The sequence below is a fragment of the Mangifera indica genome, chromosome 5 (assembly GCF_011075055.1).
Source record: "Mangifera indica cultivar Alphonso chromosome 5, CATAS_Mindica_2.1, whole genome shotgun sequence".
Taxonomy (NCBI): Eukaryota; Viridiplantae; Streptophyta; class Magnoliopsida; order Sapindales; family Anacardiaceae; genus Mangifera; species Mangifera indica.
This window is the reverse complement of record NC_058141.1, coordinates 10,181,505-10,204,522: the sequence shown is the minus strand read 5'-3', so window position 1 is coordinate 10,204,522 and position 23,018 is coordinate 10,181,505. Positions and strand designations below refer to the sequence as shown.

Sequence of the window (23,018 nt, the reverse complement as noted above, 5' to 3'; positions counted from 1 at the left end):
AATAATGATGATCCTAGTGAAAGTACCAAGATATTCATAATGCTTTACTGACTATGGTATCAACTTAATATCGAACCTCCTCCATTATGTTCTTCTTTAGCATGCTTTAGTTTGGTTATTAATTATTTAGATTACCATAATTCTTGTCTATAATATATCTTCCTTTTGAAGTGGCTAAAACTTGTAGATTCTACCTAAACACCCATGCATGCCCTAATCCATTGGTTGATTAAATTATTATTGAAATCGAACCAAAATATATATACTTATTGAAAGAGAAAGATCATACATAGCCCAACATTTTTGTGAAAATATATTCATACTAAATTAGTGGAACTTCATCACACATACTATAGATGGAGACATTTCTACTTCCTAGAGCTATACATATACATTTGTACGTATCTCCAACATAAATCCCAATCTTATAAATGTTTTATCAACATAAAAAATAAATAAGCATTAAAGCATAAATTTGTTTTTATATATATGTATCCCCAAGAGTTAGGTTTGATATCGTCCATTATGTCAACTTCATTGACATATTAAACCGCTTCGATGGACTGACCTTGTACCTAAATTTTACATTGACGAAACAAAGAGTCTTGGATTTGGTTTTATGTTACACAAATGCCAAACCAGCTTTGTCCATAATCAGGGCTCCTTCTCAAACACTTATTTTCAGCATTATAATTATTTATTAAATAATCCTTTCATGTTGTAGTTCAACAACGAAACGACAACCGAAGGAAAATAATTAACATTAAAAAGTTGAGGAAAACATTGAATGGAGAAGCACTGTAATGTGAACTTTCAAATGCAAATAATCTGCCAACTACCAATCACAAACCCAACTGGCTTCAAGAAATACTCAACTCTCAGCCTCTCAATTTTGACTATTTGGAGAGTGTCAATCAACGCACAGAGTCTAGAGAAAGCTATAGCTCGCTTTAGAAACCTAATGCCAACATCCATGGAACAATGAACACAAACCCCACCACCCAACTCTACAAAATATCAAATCAAGGACTGCTTGCTATATGTCGACATATGAAAACTGGTAAGTTTCATAGGGCCAATACAGCCTAGCATTTGTGTCATTGTTATATTTTTTATATATAGTTTCTTTCTTTTCCTTTTTGACTATTAATTTCCGTAATTTGACAATGCATTTTCCCCTCGAATATTGTTTTTCTTATGACCAATTATGTTTATCTGCAGTAATAGAATCTGGAATGAAAGGAAGATTTGCATCAAGAATCAGGAGTTGAACTGGAAGATGGTTAGCAGGATAAAGATCTGGGCCTAAGAAGAGCAGCATGTTTAATTTTCTGGTTGTTAGCAAACTTGTGGGGCAATCCAATCACATGCTCAATATCACTCTAGTTTCTCTGCAGTCTAAATTCTGCAAATTATCACTGAATTATTTACTTACACATTGCAGCCTTTCATCTGTACCATCCCTCTCTGTTGATTGTACCCATTTCTGTTAAATCTTTACTTGGTTCAGTCTCTTTTGGCAGCACATATATATCCAACTCATCAAAGTGACTGTGAAACACAGCTTGGAATGAATATGATTGGAAACTGTGCTTGCTTTGAATAATTTGGTGCTAAAATATGTTTGCCCGTGAAGGATATTTTGGCATTTTGTATACATAATAAGACACCAATCAGTTTGACCGATACTGCTTGAGGCTTCGGAATTAAAGGGATTTGCAGGGTATGGATAGAAGTGGGCAGCAAAGTAATTCTGCTCCTAGTCCTTGTAAAAATAGAGCATGCACATAACAATTTATGTTGATAATTTTGCCTTATCTTCTCTTCGTGATATTTTTGGGGGACGGGGAGTGGTTTGGAGGTCATTTTCAAGCCAGTGACTTGAATTTTGGATGCTTATGTATATCTTGTTCTAGCGAACGGTTTGAGATGGAATTTAATGTCAATGGGTATCCAAAATCTCATAATAAGAGCCCATGTCTATAGAGAATGAATGACCGTCTAACATTATGGCTATCATATGGTTTATATGCACAAAATCGTCTACTACTACTGTACTTCATTTAATGATTCTATAATGTGACATAATTATGCAAAGTCACGTAATTGAATTTCATAAATCTATTTTATTATAAGGTCAAATAGAAGTATCGCTGAAATTAACCAGATAAAGAATGGCATGTTCGGCCCAAAAATAATACCTGACATGGCGTCGCCCGGACTCGAACCGGAGACCTTCAGTGTGTTAGACTGACGTGATAACCAACTACACCACGACACCTTTTCTGTGATTTTTACACATTTTTATTTATTTATAAATATATTTTATGCCCACTTGAAATCTCTTAAAATAACACTTATAATCACTGCATTACATAAATTAAGATTTTTTAAATGTGACAAAGATTCAAATTCAGACTTTGTTAAGATTTTATAAAAATGAAAGAAGTTTGAACTTAAGTCTTTATATTGAAAATTATAATACTCTATTAATTGTATTAACTTTTATATCAGGATATCCTTATCAAGTAAAATATATGATCACTTTTATATGTAAACCCAAGCTTCTCTCTTATTGAAACCTGATTTTTGAGCCATCCTAATGGAAGTTTAAGTAAACCCAATATATTGACTGGAAATTTTGGTTCTAAAAAGCATGAGTATTTTGAATTTCTATTGAAGTTTCAATTTTGGAGTTAAGAAATTTTCTGAATTTGTTTAAATGACATATGTATCCATAAAATCCTATGGCCTATCCAAATTGCTTTTAATAAAAGATATCAAAAACAAGAATGGTTGAAATGTGCTAAATTACATAGTTTAGAGTGAATTAGCTTTGTATATTAGTAATGAGTAAGGTTATATGTACATATTTTTAATATATAATTAGATACACAAATAATATGTGATGATACGATTGAATATTATTTGATGATATTTTATATATTTGTGTAAAATCACATATATTGCATATATAATTAATATAATAATATTCATGATACGATTGAATATTATTTTATTTTTTATTTAAAATCATATCATATACAGTATATATCATTTATGTATAATTGAAAATTGTATATAATATATAATAATAATAATAGTTAAACGAAAAGACTAATTTGCATATAGTTAAGAGGTTAAAGGACTTATTCCCACCCAATGAATATTGTTTTCTCAAGTTTCCACTATTTAACTTTGAAAAAACCCTTTTACCCACCTATGGATTGTTAAATCTGTTAATTTTAAGGGTAAAATTATCATTTTACCTATAATATTAAAAATAAACTAAAATTTTATTTCATTTTCTCCCATAAACCCTAAAAACTAGCGATTTCCTCTTTAAGTTAAGTTTTAAAAAATAATAGTTTTTTTCCCCCAAGGTTTGGTTTGCATTCTTTGACGGCTTCTCCCTCCCAAGGTTTTTTCTCCATCTAGTGGTCTCTCTCTCCCCATATCCCTTTGGGTAGTTGTCCAAGGTGAAAGACGATGATAGGAAGACGAAGCTCTTGGCTTTGTCTTCCTGGATAAAGATGAGATCTCTCGTCTTTATCTTTTTAGAAGACAATGAGACAACCGACCGATCAAAGGGAGATATAGGAAGAGAGAGACCGTCAAATAGAAAGAAAACTTTAAGAGGGAGAAGCCGTCGAAGAATGCAAACCAAACCCTAGAAGGAAAAATGTTATTTGTTAAAATTTGACTTTGAGAGAAATCATTAGTTTTTAGAGTTTAAGAAGAAAAAATAATAAAATCCTAAGACTAATAGATTAAGTTAAATTTAAGCGCCCGCAGATGGGTAAAAAGTCTTTTTAAAATTAAACAGTAAATACTTGAAAAAACAGTAATATTTGGGTGGGAATAAATCCTCTGCCTAGTGAAGAACTTAAGATGTTACTAGTCAGTCAGTTAACCCAAACTCACTGATGGCCCTCAACATCTTCAACTTCAACGCTTCACTTGCAGTCACTCCCGCCAAAACGCCATTCATCACAACTCTGACCCTAACCACCCCCTTCATTAATCTACACCCTCCTCCATATTCATCGTTTTCTTTCTCTTCTTCAGCCAAGCTCAACTCCACTCCTAGAGCCTCCCCTCCCCAGAAATACAGTTACCCTGACCCAATCCCTGAATTTGCTGACGCTGTAAGTACTTGTATATATATGTTTGTATTGCAATCGACATCTGTATTTATGTATCACAACTTTTATTTTTGTTCAATTTTATTTTAAAAGGAGACTCGCAAGTTTAGGGCTGAGCTTTTAAAGAAGCTGTCTAACGAAACAGAGACATTTGGAAATGACCTTGATACAGTCGTAGATGTTTGTGCTGAGGTAATTCTTACTCTCTCTATTTTTAAATTGTTAATGCTGTTATTCTGATCGAGATAAATCAAGGGCATTTTTTAATTTTGTGAATTGTTTGCGCAATAAGTTTCTTGAATTGTCTTCATTACTTAGTGTTGAGTGGTTGATGATTATCCGTGTGATGACTTGCTTTTGAAATTTATGGTTTTTCTTGTAAAAATTGAATGCTTGCATTGTTTATGGAGTAGAGAAGGCATTGCATATGGTGTTAATTGATTTTTGGCAAAGCTTAAAGGGTCTTAGAAATGTAAGTAAAACTTGAACATCACCTACTTGAGGAAATGTAAGCAAGAAAATAAGATTTCAGCTTAATGTCATATATATATATATATATACAGCTTTACTATGATGGATTTGTAGGAAGTCCTTTAGGAGGCCAAAAAAATGATTTTTTTATACAAGTAATAAATTGGGAAAAACCTTTTAGAAATGCTGATGCCAGTGATATTGGTAAAGGGAATAAACTTGTTGGGTGATAAGGGCAGCCATTTCTATAGCATATGTGCAGTTTCTACTCTATCATGTAAAAGCTCTAAGCCATCTTTTAAACACTGTAACTTTGTATGTAGCCTGCCCTTGTATTAGAGTTGAGGCTTTCAAGTTATTGTTTAGTTCTAAAACCACGAGAAGTTAAGAATTGAGGAACTAATTGGGGCTGTATATTCAAGAAGAGAGAATGTATCAGATTTTTATTATTGTTTATTAATAGTGTCTGCATAGGACTCTGGTTTATTTCTTCTTAAATTCTTTTCTCATTACAAAAACTTTCCTTAAAACTTGTGAAACTAACAATAGCTATGGCCATCTGTTTTTTTAACTTCATACATCGACATGCATCTTTTTTAACATGATGAGAATTATGGTCAGATCCACTTAGACACATGCTTTGCATATACTATGGCTGGACAAAAAGTTGATTATACCTTCCACCAAACAATGCAATGACATGGAACTGTTCTTGAAATAACATTAATGATCTAGACTAAGAGAAATTACCAGAAAATTGTTTTTACAATAATGTGCAGTGGGAGAGCATGCATTTAATTAATACTTGTTCTTTGTTTTTATTGCCTTATATGATTATTTTTTATTGTAAGCAGGAAGAAAAAAACTTTACTAAACAACCTAGAATATTTTGATTTGTCCATATTTGGTTAATGTTTGTCCATCGAGATTATTTGGATGTTGCATGACTATTGGATGATAGTCCTTTTCTCTTAAAATATCTTTAACAAATGATCTGTCTAAGAATACGTTAAGTCTTCCTTATAAATGATGGTAAAAATTTTACACTGATAGAAATATAGTGATGCTACCCTTTTTCATTGGTGTGTGGAAAATCAAACAAAGCCCCAGATCATGATGTATGGCCAATATGAATAGAACACTTTGCATTTGTGGTGGAACTGGTGATGAGTATCCCCTAAACCAAGGGCTTGGGTGACGTGATTCATCATGTGTGTGATTTCATTCTTCTAGTGTTACAGTATTAGTTGCTGGTACAATATGTGTTGCTTAGCATAGGTTTGGACAAGTGGCTGGTTATTGTGTGCCTGATTCTAACATGAGTATGCCAAGAGAAAATTAATATCCCCAACTTATTGATGCAACTGCTAATTAGTCAAACTAGGTGAGCATTAGTTGCTTGCCAATGTATCCCATAAATGATTAAATATTGTCTGATTTGAACTTTTCTTTTCACAATAAATGAACCAGAAAAGAAGTTATATAAACTATGCAGTGGACATTTGATATAACCTTCCATTTGTCTCTGCATTTAATAATGTATAACAAATGTGCAGAACGGAGTGAGTTCTCTGCAGGGGTATATTCCACCTTTCTTATGAATATAGAATATGAATTGTACCTACAGGCTGAACTGAAACATGGAAAGCATGGCACTGAAATCCTAGGCATTGCTGCTATCTGGTTGCTTTCCTTGAAAGAATTGTAGCTTCTCCATTGTTGTTATTTGTTTGATTTGTGTTCAATTAATTGCTATGTGGGTTATCAAATGGTTTGGGACAATGATGTTTGAATACAGATTTGTCTAAATAATCATAATTTGATAGTTGGCGATAATTTATACAATTACAAATTGCAAACTATTACCATTGTCAATCTAGTTTCCATAAGTACGGGAATGATTGGTTAATGGAAGTAGAAAAAGGTTAAGTTCAAACGAATAATTGCTTTAATTATTCAAATATGGGTGATAAATTAGTAAATTTTGTATTTTAACTGTAGTTTCATTTATAGAATGTGCTTGCCTTTCTGAGACAAATGAAGGATTCTGGTTATCATCACTGCTAAACCCTTGCTCATACTAATTTAGAAGCACATTATAGAATTCTGTTATCTTCAGCTACAAAGCTTAATCTAGATCTCAAGCACAAGCATCTTGTTTTATATCACGTGACCCTAATATTTGTTGATTTCCGTATAACTTTTTTCTTTTTCCTGAAGAATAAGACCTTACTCAGTTTCATTCTCTCGGGAACCCTGCATTTGCTTGACTTGAAAACAGTTCAATGATTGACCCACGAAAGAAATATCTGACCTGACAACAAGAAATCACTGTTTTCCAGACACCTTCCATCAAATTTTTTAAACTTTTTGTGCATGTTATTCCCAATGCTGACAACATCTTCATTATGTTATGTGTATGTGATATCTTATGAGAAAAAGCAGAAGATTCCTTTTTTTTATTTATTAATTAAATTTGAGTTTTTCAATTTTTAATGATGATAACTTGTCTACTGTGCTGAAATCAGATATTTAGTATTTTCCTGCACCAGGAGTATGGAGGACCCGGCACATTACTAGTGGAGCCTTTCGCGGACATGTTGATTGCTCTAAGGGAAAGAAAATTACCTGGAGCTCCCTTGGCTGCACGGACATCCCTGCTATGGGCTCAAAACAATATTGATAAGGATTGGGAGATTTGGAATTCAATTTCAAACCCACATATGTGATCTTATCTCACACTCAGTATACATTTATTGAATTTGTACCTTTTGTTGTCTTGTTCTATATCAGAAATCCTGGTCATGCATCAACAACTTACATGAAATATGGGACAGCATTAACAAGAACTAATTTCATCACAACATACTGCTTATAACATTCATTCACTGCTCTTTTTGAAGCTATACAGATGTCTTATTACTCGAATATTTTGTTTGAATCTGGGGCTTTCTGTGGCAAGGATTTAGAAACTTTTGGCCCCCACCTCCATTGTTTAAATGAATTTATATTTTTTGTTTGAGGAAGTTCATGCATGAAGAGCTTCTGCAAATGGAAAATAAGCTGTTCATTAAATTTTTAAAATGCCATCATGCATGTCACAATTTGAAACTTGAAATATGCATCAGCTAGCTCTCAGCCTCTGAGATGCTTTGTAACATTGGCCGCCACGATTTTGATCTCATTGCAGCAGGCGTCAGTGATGCTGTTCTTGGGCGGAGTCTTTCCTGTTTCAGCGCCTGCTTAATGAAAATGGTTTATGGCATTAGTATTGATGGCTGAGAATGCAAAATTTTAAAGAAAATATGAAACTTTTATATAGCTGATATGTTCAGTTTCTGGACTATTATGGATATGATCACTGCCAAATCCTCTGCCTGAAATCTTTGATTAATCTTTTTATTTTGGTCTAATGGTGGTCAAGCTTTATCTGATTTTATGTTGCAGGAATTTAGCAATCCATAACCCGTTGATTTTCTAAGGGGATATGGTTGTAAACTGATAAATAGGAATCACTCTCAGTAAAAGAAGGATTGGAACTGAGCAAATTATATAGAAGAGAAAAGAAGAGAAAGATACCTGGTAGTTGTTATCCATGTGGGTTTTGGGTTCTGTTTCGGAGCCTGAACTCTGCTTCTCCTGAGTTATCTGGAAGTTTTCAACTGATTCCTGTTGCAGCTTCTTTGTCTTTGCATATTTTTTGGCCTTCAAGACATTCATAACCTCTACAGTCCCAAAAGAAAAAGAAAAACACAATCAATTTGAAGTCATATTCTTGTTGAAAGCAAAGAAAAGAGAAGATGATGATGTGTGAATATGAATGAATACCTTGAGAAGTGATAAGTCGATAGGCATGGCCGAGAGAAAGAGTATCAGTAGGCCTAAGAAGCTTAACCCTGGTAAAACGGACAGACTTATGATCTTCTTCAGGTGCAGGAGGCAATGGTATAATCAATGAAACATAATGACCAGGATTCATTCTCATAACCTCAGTAGCAGTAACTGGCCAATACAACCTTTCTATTTTCCCATCTGGGTGCTGTATAACCAAGGCCGCAGCATCAATGGCTTGACAGTTTCCCATCTTCCTTTTATCTTTCTTTCTTTCTTTCTTTCTTTGTATGTAAAATTAGGAGAGGAAGAAGAAGAAGAAGAAGCAGAAGAAGATTGAAATATAGGGAAGAAGAGAAGGAAGGAAAGGAAAGGGAAGGGAAGAGTAAACAGAAGTCTCTTATCTATACAGCAACACCAATCCTCCCCACCACCCTTTAAATTATGGTAATAACACCCGGTCTCTCTTGCTTTCTTCTCAACTAACTATTATGCCACTTCGGCTCTCTCTCTCTCTCTCTCTCTCTCTCTATTCAGCTCATTTCAATTTTGAGTTGACACTTACTCTATGTATTTACTTATCAAATAGACATTTGCTTAATGAATTAAAAATGAGAAAATATGTCCGCAGGGGCGCAAGACAAAACCGTGGAATCAGAGCAGCCAAGAGTTGCACGTGGAGAGAGGCGAAGAGATGCGAAGGTTTGACAGGCCTGGTCGGCACTGTCCGCGGAGTCAACATATATAATGGAAGGAGCCGGATAATTATAGCCGCTCTTTTTATTTATTTATTTTCAATGTTTTAAATTTAATAAAAATAATAAGACAAGGTACATGTATATAATTTTTTTTATATAATTTAAGTATATAGGTTATATATTATCATATAATTAAGTGTTATTTTATTTTTTATTTAAAATTATTTAATCACATAATAATATATTATTAGTATACTTAAACTATATATAAAAAAATATATACACATAATTTTATTAAAAATAATACATCACCCCTTTGGTGTGGGATAGACCTTACAGTTCATATCTTCGAATAGTATCATTTTGAGTTTTGTTTTAAAGACTTTTAACCTTCGAATTTAATTTGTATTAAAATTTTTTAACCCCAACCTAATTAAAATTATATTTGAGTTAACCTAATATAATTTGAATTAACATAAAATTTATTATTGCTTCTACTCTTTTAAGTATTTTTAACATTTTATTTTTTTTACCAAATTATCTGATCTTATTATTAACAAAATATGCAACATAACATTTTTGCCTTTTTTTTTTAAATGGCGTAAAAATTATATACAAAAATATTTTAAAATACTTCAATAATCACCACCAAAAAATAAAATAAAATAAATTAGAATATAACTACATGGAGATATAATTATATGTAATATTTAAAAATTTTAATTGTTGTTAATACTTGTATTTTTAATATTTCTTCAATCTACCTTAATAAATTATACTATAGTAATAATTATCTAAATATTCAAATCAGTTTAGGTCACTTATATGTTAATTTAACTTAAATTAATTTAATTTTGAATCATATTAAATTAATTTAAATCCAATTTCATATAAAAAAAATCAAGACCAACCTAATTTTTTCATATTTAATTGTATGATATTAATGGATTGTGTTGGAAATTGAAACACTAATATGAAAATGGGAGCGAGGGAGAAAGATTCCTTTGGATGAATAGTCGCAATCCCCCCCTGTCATTTTAATTAAAATGACAATTCAATCATTTTTCATATAATTATGACAAATGGCGATCTCTATCATAGCTCGATAATATCAAAGAACAAAACATTGTGGTCACCGAAACTTTACCTTCAAGTCATTTGAAAATCTGTTTTTGTCAAGTTGCAAACAAAAAATTACTACTAACAACAAGAAGCTAAGGATGTTTTTTGTAATTGATTCGAACCCAAATTTTTTTTTTTTTAAGTTTTAATATTCTATCAATTCTGTTAATTTTTGAATTTTTTTGGAAAATGATATTATGTGTGTAAAATAAAGGAACCTTAGTTGCATCCTTGGCAAGTATATGGACTTGTTTTTTTATATTATGAGTAGTATGTTTCACTTCCCTCGGTGGAAATAGAAAGGAAGAATACTAAAACATTATGCAAGCACAACTTTTTGTAAAAGCTTCACAATTCAGTGGACTTCAACTATGCTATTCCTCAAACTTACACTCAAATCTAACTTTTAATTAATTTAATTATCACCAATGATATGCTTAGAAATTATCTCTTTTTTATTTTTATCTTTTTGGGTTTCTTTTCTCATAGTGTGACAAGCGATGTTGAATAAATCATAAGAAACCCATTTATTATTAAAATATATTAATGTCCTTACCTATATGTTCAGTGATTTGTAAAGAAAACAGATTTAGAAGTTTCTGGGAAGCCACCCAATATAATTTTCTAACGCCGTAAGTATATATCAAACATTTGCTCAAGTACAAACAGATAGAAAGTAGAACAAGTATTTTCCAGGGAAAATTTGGAATGAAAATAATAAAATTATTGAAGACGGCTGCCGGCATGAGTCATGGCAAAGTCTGACTGAGATATATGTTAACATGGGGACATGATATCTTTTAACTTACTGTTGTTGTTGGATTAAGAGCAGTGAAGTGATTAAGTTAGTAATCTGTCTGAAGATCTTTGACTACTGTAAACAAAATTTGATTAAAGAAACAGAAACCCAGATGTTGAAAAACGGATCCATGAACCTTATGTGTAAACATCTCATATTAATATTAGTATATGTAAGCCATGTGCCATGTTGGGGATGAATATTTAATAAAAAATGGACTGTTTGTTGTTCAAACATGACTCCTGTGGGGGACTACAGCCACTAATTCTATAATGAAGGGCCCTTAACTTCTTCTGGTTCAAAATTAGGGTTAGGGTTTGAGGCAGGTTTTAGTATATTTATATTGATTTCTTTTATTATGGTTGTTAGGTCTTTGATGTCTCTTTATAAACATTCTGATTTCCAATTGAATTAAAGCTTGTTGGTGTAATGTTGGTGGGGTCTTCTTGTGCTTTTGGTGAATGACATTTTGTTTCTCTTTTTAAAGTTGCTTTCTCCACATTCTTCCCCTCTAATACTATATTACAAACTATCCATTCTTGCTTAGTAATTAAATTATACTGCCTAAAGCAGAAGATTATTGATTTAATGTTTTAGATCTAAGAGACAAGGTAAGATGAAATAAATTTATATGCACCGACTTCACACTAATCCAATCTATTTAACTTCAATAATCATTTCCATACTAAATTCGGTACTGAAATTTGTACAGAGAAGTATGAATCATAGAGATTTATGCAACTTAATTAAGGGAATATTAGAGTATAAGTACATCTTAATCTGTATTAAAAAAATATTAATATTGATCAATTTACATGATTTATGAAAATGAAATAGTACAATAATGTTGACAATTCTTATTATTTCTCAAATACCCCAGAAGGCAGAATGTTTTCTCATTTTTCTTAGATGTTTCCTGGTGAATAATAAATGTGATGGTGGCCTGAAATTTAATTTGAATTTGACAATTCACAAACAACTAAGGTAGAACACCGATACTCGTATAAACACGAATACCACAAGATTTGTAATGGCCGGTGGGAGAATTAGATAAATTTTTTAAAAAATGTGGTTTGTGGGTTTATTAGAGAATGTTTTCATATTAATTTAAATTCACTTTTTATTCTTTTTATTAGTAAGTTTTCTCAAGTCTTGCATTTGTTGGGATGAAATTCAGTTCAATAGTAAACTTTGAGCCCTTGATATCATGTAGTTACATAATTTAAATATTTATTTATTTTCCAATATATAATTAAAATAGAAAATAAATGTTATAAAAATAGAAATAATGGATAAAAAAGGTACTCGATGAATATTTTTTTGGATAATAATATGATGGCAGCATCATCGAACCAAGTGCTTCTTCTTCTTCGTACCCCTCTCCTACATGTCCTTAAAAACAAAAAAAAAAAACTATATGTACACACTTTTTAGTATACAATTGAATATATAATCAAGAATCTCATCCGTATTTATTAGACGGATAAACTTAGGTACAATAACCAAACTTATAACTATTGCACCGTGTAAGTCAAAGTTTCACAAGTGTGACAGAGACTTACCCCCAGATCTTTTCCTTGAAAATTTTAATACTCTATCAGTTTTGTTACCTTTTAGAATAAAACAAAAATGTATTTTATTAAAGCTAGAAATGTATTAATAATTTCTAAAAATAGCTAGGCAGATTAATTAATTATATAAATAAATGTATGATATCATTAAGATGATTGAATGGAAGGTCAAAGATGTGGGCTAGGAGTCTGAATTTCAAAGGCCGTGGATTACATTAATTTCCAAGAGGTGGAGGAGATCAACTTTTTGTTTTCTATCAATTGATTTGTATAGAAGAAATAATGCATTCAACTTAATTATTGTGGACTGATTTATTCTTAACCATATAATAGAGAATTTTATTATTATTGTGCCTTCTTTAACTTGATAATGCAGCATCTCCAATTGCACTCCACCTAGAGCTCAACTAGTGGAAAGAATTTTTTAACTCAAATAGAATCCATCTTTACCAAAGATGACTGAGATTTCTCTTACATATTGGAATATCATAAGCTGTGTGGCAAAGTAGTGTATATGATAACATTAAGAATCTACTTTATAAAATTTCTTTATGCTATTGAATTGAATAGATTGAACGTTTTAAAGCATAAAAAAAATGTCTCAACTCCTTTTTAAAGGGGTATATTGATTTGATCGATGATGGATTATAATGTAAAGTGAGCAAAGTTTGAATTGATAATGAAAGTTTGGAAAACCATAATGGGTCAACGAATGGGTGATGAGCTCGAAAAATACTGCAATGGAGTATCTAACTCAAGCACTTGGAATGTGTATTTGATAATAGTTAGGTGAAGGATCTATCCACCGCTTCATCCTTGAACTAGAAGACTCCTCAAATCTTTTTCAATAAGCCCACCAAATAAAAAAAGTGTAAATTAGTTTTATATTATAATATTTGTTAAATGATAAAACTCCTTCTTATCCAAATTTATATGAATGAAACTCAAAAAACGATTACTAAACAACAAACTACAAAGATAGTGACCAGACATATAATCTTTACTTGCTTCCAAGCCAAAATATAGATAAAATCTTTATCACCCCAAAACAACAAGATGAACTTCATTTAATAGATGAACACTTTATTATCAACTATATTACTTTCTTATCCTATCTTGTGTCCATATGGGAAAGCAATATCTACGAGATTATTTTTTATCATATCTTATCTTGTATTAGTTGTGATATCAGTTGAAAATACTATAATGACTAAAATAACCCTAAGGGGTGAACAAGATTTAAAAAAGTTTAAAACAAGAGTTATAAAAAAAAACCAATAGTAATAATAAGTATAAAAATAAGAGAGAAGGAAAAAAAAAAAACTAGTGATTAGAAGTTTTTTAAGCCAAACAATAGTTGATAAAACACTCTCTATACTAGTTGATCTAGAATTACGCCCAACAACAATAATTGGTTCGAGATTTCTCACACAAACAATAGTTGATACATGTTTTCACCCACAATTGATTTGAATAAAAAATTATGTGTATAATGCCTTTGCAAAGGCTGATTACAATAATTTATGGCAATAATTCTCTCAAAAATATGAATAAAGTACTTAGAAAAATAATATATGAGGATTTTCTTAAAGAGCAAAGATGATAGCTTCAATGTATATTTTCTCCAACTTATTCCAACTCAAACTCACTTGTTTATGGAGACTCATGGGTTAGGAATACTGAAATATCCATTGGAAAAAATTAAGTCGTTGTTGTCATCTGAAAAAGATATTTTTCTCTTGAAATGGTCACATGCACAGGAATTCATCTCATGTGTATGGTCATGCTTGACCATAAAATCCTCTTTCAGTCAACATCGCCAACAACTGACTTTTCACCAATTGAGTGCAGAATTGTGCATTGCTTCTTATATGGAATTTCATAAAAGTCTAGTAGCTTGTGTGCCTTGCATGTACATGAGTATATACACTTGAAATTTGACTTATGTACGAGTGTGCATTCCTCCTATACAATTGTCTATTGGACTATTGACTTATTTCAACTTTGACTTGAGCATGATATATGACTTCCCCATGAATGATACCTTCTGGTTGTGACCTCTTCATTAAAGCATGCACGGTTGTGCATAAACTTTATGCATAGGCATGCATTTAAATGTTGACTTCGCAAGAGTTGCCTTGAATAGAAGATGCACATGATGTCTTTGCACGGAAGGGCTTGCTTGTGACTCTTTCATAGAGGCATGCATGGGTGTGCATGAATTGCCTGCACAGTTGTGCATGAGTCTTGAACAATTCACATGTTGATCCAACTAAGACACGAAGGGACGCTTGTGCTTAGAAAAGTTTACTCATGACTAGTTTAATTTATATATACCATGTGCGAGCGGGAGTCTATAATGCATGATTGAGCCTAAAATTCTAGTAGGATCCACATATGGTCCCGTACCATTACATGCACAATCCAAATAACAACTATGCACAGATATGCATTAGTTTGTCTTTTACATTTTTCAAGTTTAGTTGGTCATGCTTTAGACAATTAGTGTATTTAACATTGTTTTGTATCATCAAAACACTTTAAGTCCAACATATAGGGCTGCCAAGGTCGATGAAGGGTTTTATAGAAGTCCCTAATTGGGTAGCTAATGTATCAATCCCACAACGTCTAGGCTTGCCATAATGCATGATGTAAGCTTACAGTCTAGGTTTATGCATTTTGCCAGTGAGATACACTTTCAGGCTGCAAAAAGGATTATTGGATATAGCTGAGGCACAATCAACTGTGGTATTTAACTTTCCCGCCATCAAAATTTTAAGTTCCATGGATTTTCTGACAATGATTGAGCAGCTTCAGTTGATACTATGAAGAGTACAATTGGATTATGTTTTAATTTGGGTTCAGGAACGTTTTCTTGATGCTCAAAGAAGCAAGAATTAGTGGCACAAAGTATTGTAAAAGCCAAGTATGTGGCTGCTACAACAGATGTTAATCAGGCTTTATATTTTAGGAAGGTGTTAGCATATTTGCATATGGAGCAGAAAGAAAGCACACAAGTGTTTGTGGATAACCAAACTGTCATATCTATATCTAATAATCCAGTGTTTCTTGGTTGAACTAAACGTTTCAAAATCAAATTTTATTTTTTTGAGGGATGTGCAGAAAGAAGAAGTACAATTGCTTCACTGCAAGACAAAAGATCAAGTTTCTAATGTTTTGACTAAGGCACTACCTAAAGCAAAAGTTGAATTTCTGAGAGTTATCCAAGGAGAGTTGTTCATTAATAAAGTAAATTGAGTAAGTTATTCATTAAATAATGATAATTTTATTGTTACATTTGAGATTAAGAAGGTGAAGCAAAAAATTAACAAAACTGATGAAATATTAAAACTTTTGAAGAGAAGATATAGGTTTGAACCTCTATCACGTTTATAAAATCTTAATTTATCTGGTACACTGATTGTGAGTTCTATCACTATGTATTGGATTTACCTGTCTAATTAATACGGGGGGTTTTAGTTAAAAATGAAAAAAAGAGAGATTAAGAACATTTGGAATGTCTAAAAACTTGTCCTATGTACACCTTTTATCAGTGAAATAATCTTTTAAGCTTTGTTGTTAATTATTTAAATTCCTTCAAATTGTATGCAAATTTATTGGATTATATAATTACTTGAAGCAATAATTATAGTTACTGTAATACAACAACCCTTTAAATCTGAATTTCAAGTGTTAACACCTTCGACATTATTGATTGTGATTTGTGACTTATGAAAAACAAAAAGAAAAAAGGAGAAGACATCAATAATTGTGATTGGTTTTTGAAGGTTTAAGGTTTCTGAGTCCACTGAGAAATTTTGCATTTTTTTAATCTGCCGATCACAATTTGTCTTCTTGAATTATTTTAACTTTGATTGTATCTGAATTATATAAATTTTCTGAACCATAAATTTCAGTGACAATTGCAGGCAAATGATAAGAAGAAATTGAACTTTATGAGGGATGATTATTATTGTTGTCTCATGCATTGCATGTGGGATTATAAGATCAAATTATATTGATGAATTATTGGTAGGCAAGCGCCATATGATTATGAATTCAATAAATCAGAAACTGACACCACCATTTGTGGTGGTCACCTTGTCACCTTTCTATGCTCAGATCTCCATTATCATGCATGGCCTTGCCTCAATTTCTCTGGACAAATAAAGATGTGATCTACTTTGGCTTCATTATGTGTCACTCGTAAAGTGAATTTACATTCAAATTGCTTTTATTTTTGGCTAAATTAGAAGGGTCCTCTAATCCATATTTAGCTGCGTAATGGCTCAATTATCTGTCTCTCCAGGGTGTTCAATGATTGTTGCCATTGCTGTAATCTGTCCAATTCAAGGACAACTCCTGCTTCCACATATTCATGCTGTAGAAATCGGTGTTAGGCTTTTGGTTTTCCAGGACCACTAAGTTTCAGCCTGGTTTCATTTACTGATATTCAGATCCTGATTGTAGACAAGTATTAGAAAAACTGGTGTGAGGGGATGAACTTAACACAAAATGGAATCAGCATATGTTGTGTTAAAGATGTCTAAGAAGAGGACTGATTAACAATAATGATGCTCAGGCGCAGCAGCAATATGATGGTGATGGCAGTAGCAAGGGCCTAAAGGGTTGGCTGGCTGCTGTCTCAAATCAATTAGGCTTCCTCTCACAAGAGCCACAAAAGAATTTCAGTCTGGGCCTCCCTCATATCTGGGTGTTCTACGGAGTTTTAACTCCCCAGATTAGGCTCAGTCGCTTAAAAAGTTGGCGAGGAAAACTGCATATTCTCTAATGGAAACCTAACTGTTTTTGTCTATAATGGCAGTTGATTTATCAATTAAGAAAATTTAATAGATTCTTATACTAACAGTTTTATAAATTCAAAGATTAATCCAGTCCTGTATAACATTTAAGTAAGAGCATTTCCTCGGAGAAATTTGTGTATCTAACAATTTGATTCTAATACAATACCAAATTATTACAAGGAAATCAGAGGTGGTCCAGTTCTGGTCCTTTTCTCGGCAGAAGCTAAGCTTTCTTTTCTCTTAAAGATATTCCCGGTAGCACCAGTAAAATATTTCTGCTTTATCAATGTGGTTATAAATCAATTGTTTATGACTTGTTCTATTCTTAATCAAATCTTACTTTATTTGGGGATAAAGATGTCTGCTTTGTATCGACGCATTTGAAAATAATCACAATGAACATGACCAAGCATTAATCAAAAGAATAAGTTGTATGGAAGCATATGCGCGCAAAAAAAAACGTAATGTTAAACTGCCTTGATGCTACATTCATTAATGCTTAAATAATCTTAGCTACAAGTTAAACGATAGAATAGAAGTATTCATTTATACCAGTCAACTGTTTTGAGGCTAACAACAGTACCAAAAGATATGCGATAGTAACTCTTTGGGAAAATGATGATGCATTGCAGACAACTTTTGACCTACATGTCCAAAATCACACCGATGGGAAGAACTTGTTGAGCTTGAAAGGCAGAGAATAGAATTCCTCACTTCTTGTATCAGTCTTGAATGACCGGAACCTATCCCACCAATGCATGCCGCGATCCTTTCTAGTTGCATTGTCTTTCCCACGCAGTGTAACGTCAAGAAACATTGCCAAAAAGCCAGCAACAAATGGTTCGGATGAAAAAGGGACGTTGATCATGTCATTGAACTGCAAAAGAGGGAGAAAAATATGAAGAGGGATGGACAAAAAGTCTAGCTTTTTTTATAGTAGAAAAGAATGAAATCGGTTACCCATCTTGCTCCGGTATGGACTGGACCATAACCATTGAGTGCAGTGTACTCATTGAAGTAATGTGGTATTGATAAGCCCATAAAAAAGGAGAAACCTAAAATAAACTTGTCCTGAAGCTGTTCAAATTGCAGAACTGGAGGAAACTGAGACCTGCTGAACCTGTCCACAAGTAATTAAAGAATATTGTGAAAGTTACTTTAGCTTAGAAGGATTTGCAAAATTAAAGATATTTGGAAAAATGATTCAACATACCCACGTAAGCGAACAACAGGCAATAGAGACCTGCAACAATTGGAGCAGGAATTGAAGCAAAAACAGCTCCAAATTTTCCTGGCCAGCAATGTGTGTTAGGCACATATACATCGATGAAACGGAATAAACAGCATAAATTACTAACCAAGAATGGAGAAGAAGATCATAAATCCTGCCGATATCTGAACAACCCTTCGACTGCCAACACATGTCAATGCCAACAGACCAGCATTCTCACTGCAGAAAAACCAAGAAAGGTAATCAGGCCATTCAAGATGATATAAAAAAATAAAAATTGCCAAGAGATGGATAAGTTCATATGATTTCACAATAAGTGATGATTTCACAGAGTCTTACACAGATACTGATGCTCCATTCCCAGTTCCAAATATCCCAGAGAAGAGAATGCCGACTCCCTGAAGTCCGACATATTAAGAATGAATGAAACAATTAGAGGGAGAGACGCTATCTACAGCTAGCAGGAAGTGAACAGACAGTCACAGTTAAGAGAAGTTCAAGTAATTTTGGCATGGAAATCTGTTGAAATACTAGAGGCCAGCTTTAACACTTTACAGAGATGATTCTAGCTATTTGCCAGTTTCGGGTGAAATTGTCTATATATATCATGTGATTTCAACACCAAGATGCCTGCAAAAGGACTAGGTAATCTATTTTAAACCTATTTACCTGCCAACCAACACCACGGCTAAGAATAGAAGGGGGCAGCGGAGTGGCACTTGCATACCTCGATGCAGCATAGAAGGCACCAGTGGACTGATCACAAAAAGCGCCAAAGTGTTTCAGTTGCAAAAGATCACTAATAAAAAAAATTCCAGTCTTCAAGCACATTATTATGCACTAAATTTGAAGGTTATGAGACATTTTTCTAATAGCTATCAAAGGAGATAAGGAGACTTTATAGAACTATTATATTTCTTTATCAAGGTAATCTAGTGTAGTGCCAACCGAAATTTATAGTATTCAGAAAAAAAGTACAAAAGTGCTGCTTCACAAGGTTTACAATTTAATATACATACCAGGAGTCCAGATTCTACCTCATAACCACCATACTCAGAATCCAAGAGATAGTAAATTACTATTTACAGTATGAGTAGATTCAAATAAATGCACCTCAAAGTCATAAGCAGACAGTTAACAAACCTCAACAAGAGCAACAAATGAAGTGGCCATCATTGCAAAAGACTCTCCAGCATCAAAAGTGGGGGCTCCCCATTGAAAAGGATATGGAATTCTTATCCTGCACACCCGATTTTCAACAATAAAAATAAGCACTATAAAATGATTGGATTGTATTTCTAATATGCAATGGAACGCCAAAAACAAAGTATCAATGGTCAGAGCTCCTCATTGAAAAGGATAAGAAGTATATAATGACTGGCTTGTGTTTCTAATATGCAATTGAACACACAAAAACAAATTATCCAGTCACACGAGTAAAGTTGATACTTGGAATACTGAAATGATTAATACCGATTCAAGCGGTTAAAAATATATAATTGTTACTCAAATGCCAATCTGCTATTAGAAATACAACTTATATTCAATTAGGAAGGGAAATAATAGGAGCCTTACCATGGAGCAGCACCTACAATTCCAGCACGATCTGTTCTGCAACTTAGTTGTGTTTTAGGCCCACTGTTCTTATATGCACCACCAACAGTGAGCAGGTGGGCATAAACCCACACAATGGCAACAGAAAATATAACGGCAAAGCGATCAAACACATGGCTTTTTCCATGTACCATATGAGGTATATACTGCAAGTTGGAGGTAAAAATCAACATTATATTGACTATGTAATCAGGTTGTAACAAAAATCAAACTTATGTAATACAAATCAATCGTCACCTGTGAAAAAATTACAAGAATGATGATCTGTGGCAAACCAATCTCCACACATTTTGCAACCTACAAATGAAGAGCCATCGTCAATAAAATATAGTAACAGAAGATAAAATTACAATGCGAGCAAAGGCAGGGAGTTGGATCAATTTAATAAAATCTCTTTGTCCTTAAAGGAAGATATTGATGCATACCACAGGAAAACCAAATTCATAGAGCCCAAAGCCAGACAAAGCAACCAAAGAAACAGCAGCCAGAGGACTTAAGAACCTGGACAGGTATAACAGCACATATAAGGTCATTAAGATAAGTTCAACTCTCTAAGATGGCTTAAAATTCATATTACCATGAATGAAATTCCCATCCCTGAATTATGATTGGTTTTCAGACTAAACTTGATAATGATTGCATAAATCAATGAATTCAATATAACAGGAAGAATTGCTACCACCTGGTTTGAAATTTGAACCAGAGAACCATAGCATAAAAAGAAATTAGATCCACAGAAAATAGGTGCTAACTAAATGTTGTTCATTTGACATCATAAACAAAACAATCATGTTGGTAAAGGAAAAAAAGCTCAATGCAACTAAAAACAAATCAGAAATTCAGATCAAATAGCAAGATTTCAAGAACATACCTTGCAACATTACGCCAAAGGCCACTAAAACCAATAACAATTTGCAGAGTTGAGGCAACAATAAGGGCACCCTGAATTCCTCTCATTATCTTCTCGAATTTCTGCACACACATGAAAGCAGACAAATCAGAATTACAATGAGATAAAATCTAAATGGCAAGGCAGTTACAAAAACGATAGAACTGTAGTGAAGCCACCTCCTGAGGATTCACAATATCACTATATCTACTAGCCAAGATGATTGAAATGGTCGTTGGCACATATGTATAAGAGGCTCCAATCACTGCTGGTAAACGAGTACCAAAAAATGTCTGAAACAATGTGTTTAATCCAGCCACAAACAGCAGTGTTTGGATCATTTTCGCCTTCTCCTCCTAACAGAAAGAACATAATTGTGATTCGACAAACATGAACAACAAAAATGAGGTATTAATCTTAATCATAAAATTATTGAGAAAGCTCACATTTCCTCCTCCCATCTGGGGAACCAGATAAGTGGGTATGAGCACAGTTGTGCCTAGCATCACCAGGTAATGTTGAAAACCAAGTAAGATTGCCTCCGCTGCAACAACAAACAACCCCGCGATATGCATTTAACAAGAAACAAATGTTGCTCGAACTTTCGTAACTTTGACGCATTAGATAGTAAATAATATGGGCACCCACGAAACTTACAAGGACTAGAATAGAGGTACATTCAAGCAAAACAAAATGTTTTTCAGCGTAAAAAGATTTACAGAGTAAATGGGTTTCGTACAAATTACGGGTGACTATCATGAAAACTAGAATAAAATAAAACAGTAAATATATAAGAAGGGAAAAGCAGGAAAATTTATAAAAGCCAACCCCGGACAAAAGTTGATGAACAGAGAATCAATATCGGAAGTAAAGAACAGTGAAATGCACCACAATACAAAACCAGTAACGTCAAACAAAGAAGAATTATGTTGCAACAAAATAAAATCATAAACGGAACATTAAGAAACATAAATAAAAGAATAATAAGAAAGCTTACGCCATGGTGGAGGACTAGTTATGCAATAAGCAATACTTGGCAGCTGATCCTTAACTGGGTGTGGCTGCAGCTCCTCTTGTTTTGGCAGCGGGCCTTGTCCTCCTCCTCCACTTCCAGCCATGTTTTTCTTCTTTTCTCTCTTGAAGGAAATTTTTTTAACAAGTTGTTATATTTTTTACATACAAGAGTCAAATCTCCAGGGAAAAATAAAACAAACAAATTTCTCACCACCCAATGACACAAAAACTTAACTTTAGAGCTCAAAACGTCACTTAAACCCCGATGTATCAATTCCCAAAAAACTACACCACTAGACTAGCTAGACTAAATCTGGCTCAAATGTATTTCTGCTGAAAGTAAAGATATTGCAAAGAACTGGACTGGAAGATAAAAGGAACCTGTCAAAGAAAACAATAAAAGCTAGAATAGGCAAAATCAAGAGATAAGAACCATAATAATAAACTGCTCTATTCTTCTCATGAAAGTTTTCCTCACTCAAAAGATAATGAAATGTAGTGGCCTAATGGGATCCCTCTTGGAAGGCAAGAAACAATAAAGAGTCAGTTTGGCGAGGGAAAAAGCAAAAGAAGAGAACACTAAAGCTAGAAAGAAACCAGATTCTTCTCTGCTGCCCAAGAGGAATCTCCTTTGAGCTTTAACTTCAATTCCTTTACACTTTTTTTACTATTTATATAAGTGAGTCTAAGCTCTTTTAATCTCTTTCTTCAATCACGTAAAGATAAAGCTTGCCTGAAAGAATCTCCACCGTCAACTTTACCTATCTTTAACAAGTTAATTGCAGTTAATTATTTTTATTTTCAAAGCTACTTAAATTTCTGCGAAAA

At 33.0% G+C, this 23,018-nt stretch overlaps 3 protein-coding genes, 1 long non-coding RNA gene and 1 other non-coding gene across 10 annotated transcripts; 2 read left to right on the top strand and 3 right to left on the bottom strand.

Annotated features, from left to right (window-relative positions):
- Positions 1-894: 894 nt before the first annotated feature.
- LOC123215262 lies at positions 895-1,817 on the top strand. Its single transcript, XR_006501998.1, has 2 exons — positions 895-1,060; positions 1,222-1,817. It is a non-coding gene; the product is annotated as an uncharacterized LOC123215262 (long non-coding RNA).
- A 390-nt stretch (positions 1,818-2,207) lies between these two features.
- Positions 2,208-2,281, bottom strand: TRNAV-AAC. Its single transcript has one exon. It is a non-coding gene; the product is annotated as a tRNA-Val (tRNA).
- A 1,611-nt stretch (positions 2,282-3,892) lies between these two features.
- Positions 3,893-7,500, top strand: LOC123217746 (protein PLASTID REDOX INSENSITIVE 2, chloroplastic-like). 6 transcript variants are annotated; one of them, XM_044638869.1, is made up of 3 exons: positions 3,893-4,148; positions 4,239-4,337; positions 7,169-7,500. In XM_044638869.1, the coding sequence occupies exons 1-3, from the start codon at positions 3,927-3,929 to the stop codon at positions 7,343-7,345; spliced, it is 498 nt and encodes a 165-aa protein (XP_044494804.1). In that variant the 5' UTR covers positions 3,893-3,926; the 3' UTR covers positions 7,346-7,500. The 6 variants fall into 6 exon arrangements, with proteins under 6 accessions (XP_044494804.1, XP_044494806.1, XP_044494802.1 ...); XM_044638871.1 differs by having other exon boundaries at positions 7,153-7,500; XM_044638867.1 differs by having other exon boundaries at positions 7,145-7,500.
- LOC123217748 lies at positions 7,470-9,058 on the bottom strand. The gene is made up of 3 exons (XM_044638873.1): positions 8,445-9,058; positions 8,196-8,341; positions 7,470-7,855 (listed from the first exon to the last, which is right to left on the bottom strand). Exons 1-3 carry the CDS (start codon positions 8,698-8,700, stop codon positions 7,745-7,747), a joined length of 513 nt encoding a protein of 170 aa, XP_044494808.1. The 5' UTR covers positions 8,701-9,058; the 3' UTR covers positions 7,470-7,744.
- Positions 9,059-17,904: 8,846 nt separating this feature from the next.
- Positions 17,905-22,839, bottom strand: LOC123215761 (nucleobase-ascorbate transporter 7-like). Its single transcript, XM_044635985.1, is given in 15 exon segments — positions 17,905-18,319; positions 18,403-18,512; positions 18,515-18,562; positions 18,656-18,733; positions 18,801-18,892; positions 19,013-19,071; positions 19,343-19,429; positions 19,817-19,913; positions 20,249-20,433; positions 20,525-20,584; positions 20,713-20,788; positions 21,159-21,259; positions 21,356-21,532; positions 21,623-21,720; positions 22,174-22,839. Coding segments are annotated over 15 exon segments (1,608 nt in total). The 5' UTR covers positions 22,295-22,839; the 3' UTR covers positions 17,905-18,100.
- Between the last annotated feature and the right edge of the window lie 179 nt (positions 22,840-23,018).

Coding starts and splice junctions, on each gene's coding strand:
- LOC123217748 (XM_044638873.1), bottom strand. CDS start 8,700: ATGGGAAACTGTCAAGCCATTGATGCTGCGGCCTTGGTTATACAGCAC. Junction 8,342..8,444: donor TCGACTTATCACTTCTCAAG/GTATTCATTCAT, acceptor TTGGGACTGTAG/AGGTTATGAATGTCTTGAAG. Junction 7,856..8,195: donor ACATGGATAACAACTACCAG/GTATCTTTCTCT, acceptor TTCATTAAGCAG/GCGCTGAAACAGGAAAGACT.
- LOC123217746 (XM_044638866.1), top strand. CDS start 3,927: ATGGCCCTCAACATCTTCAACTTCAACGCTTCACTTGCAGTCACTCCC. Junction 4,149..4,235: donor TCCCTGAATTTGCTGACGCT/GTAAGTACTTGT, acceptor ATTTTATTTTAA/AAGGAGACTCGCAAGTTTAG. Junction 4,338..7,144: donor TCGTAGATGTTTGTGCTGAG/GTAATTCTTACT, acceptor TGCTGAAATCAG/ATATTTAGTATTTTCCTGCA.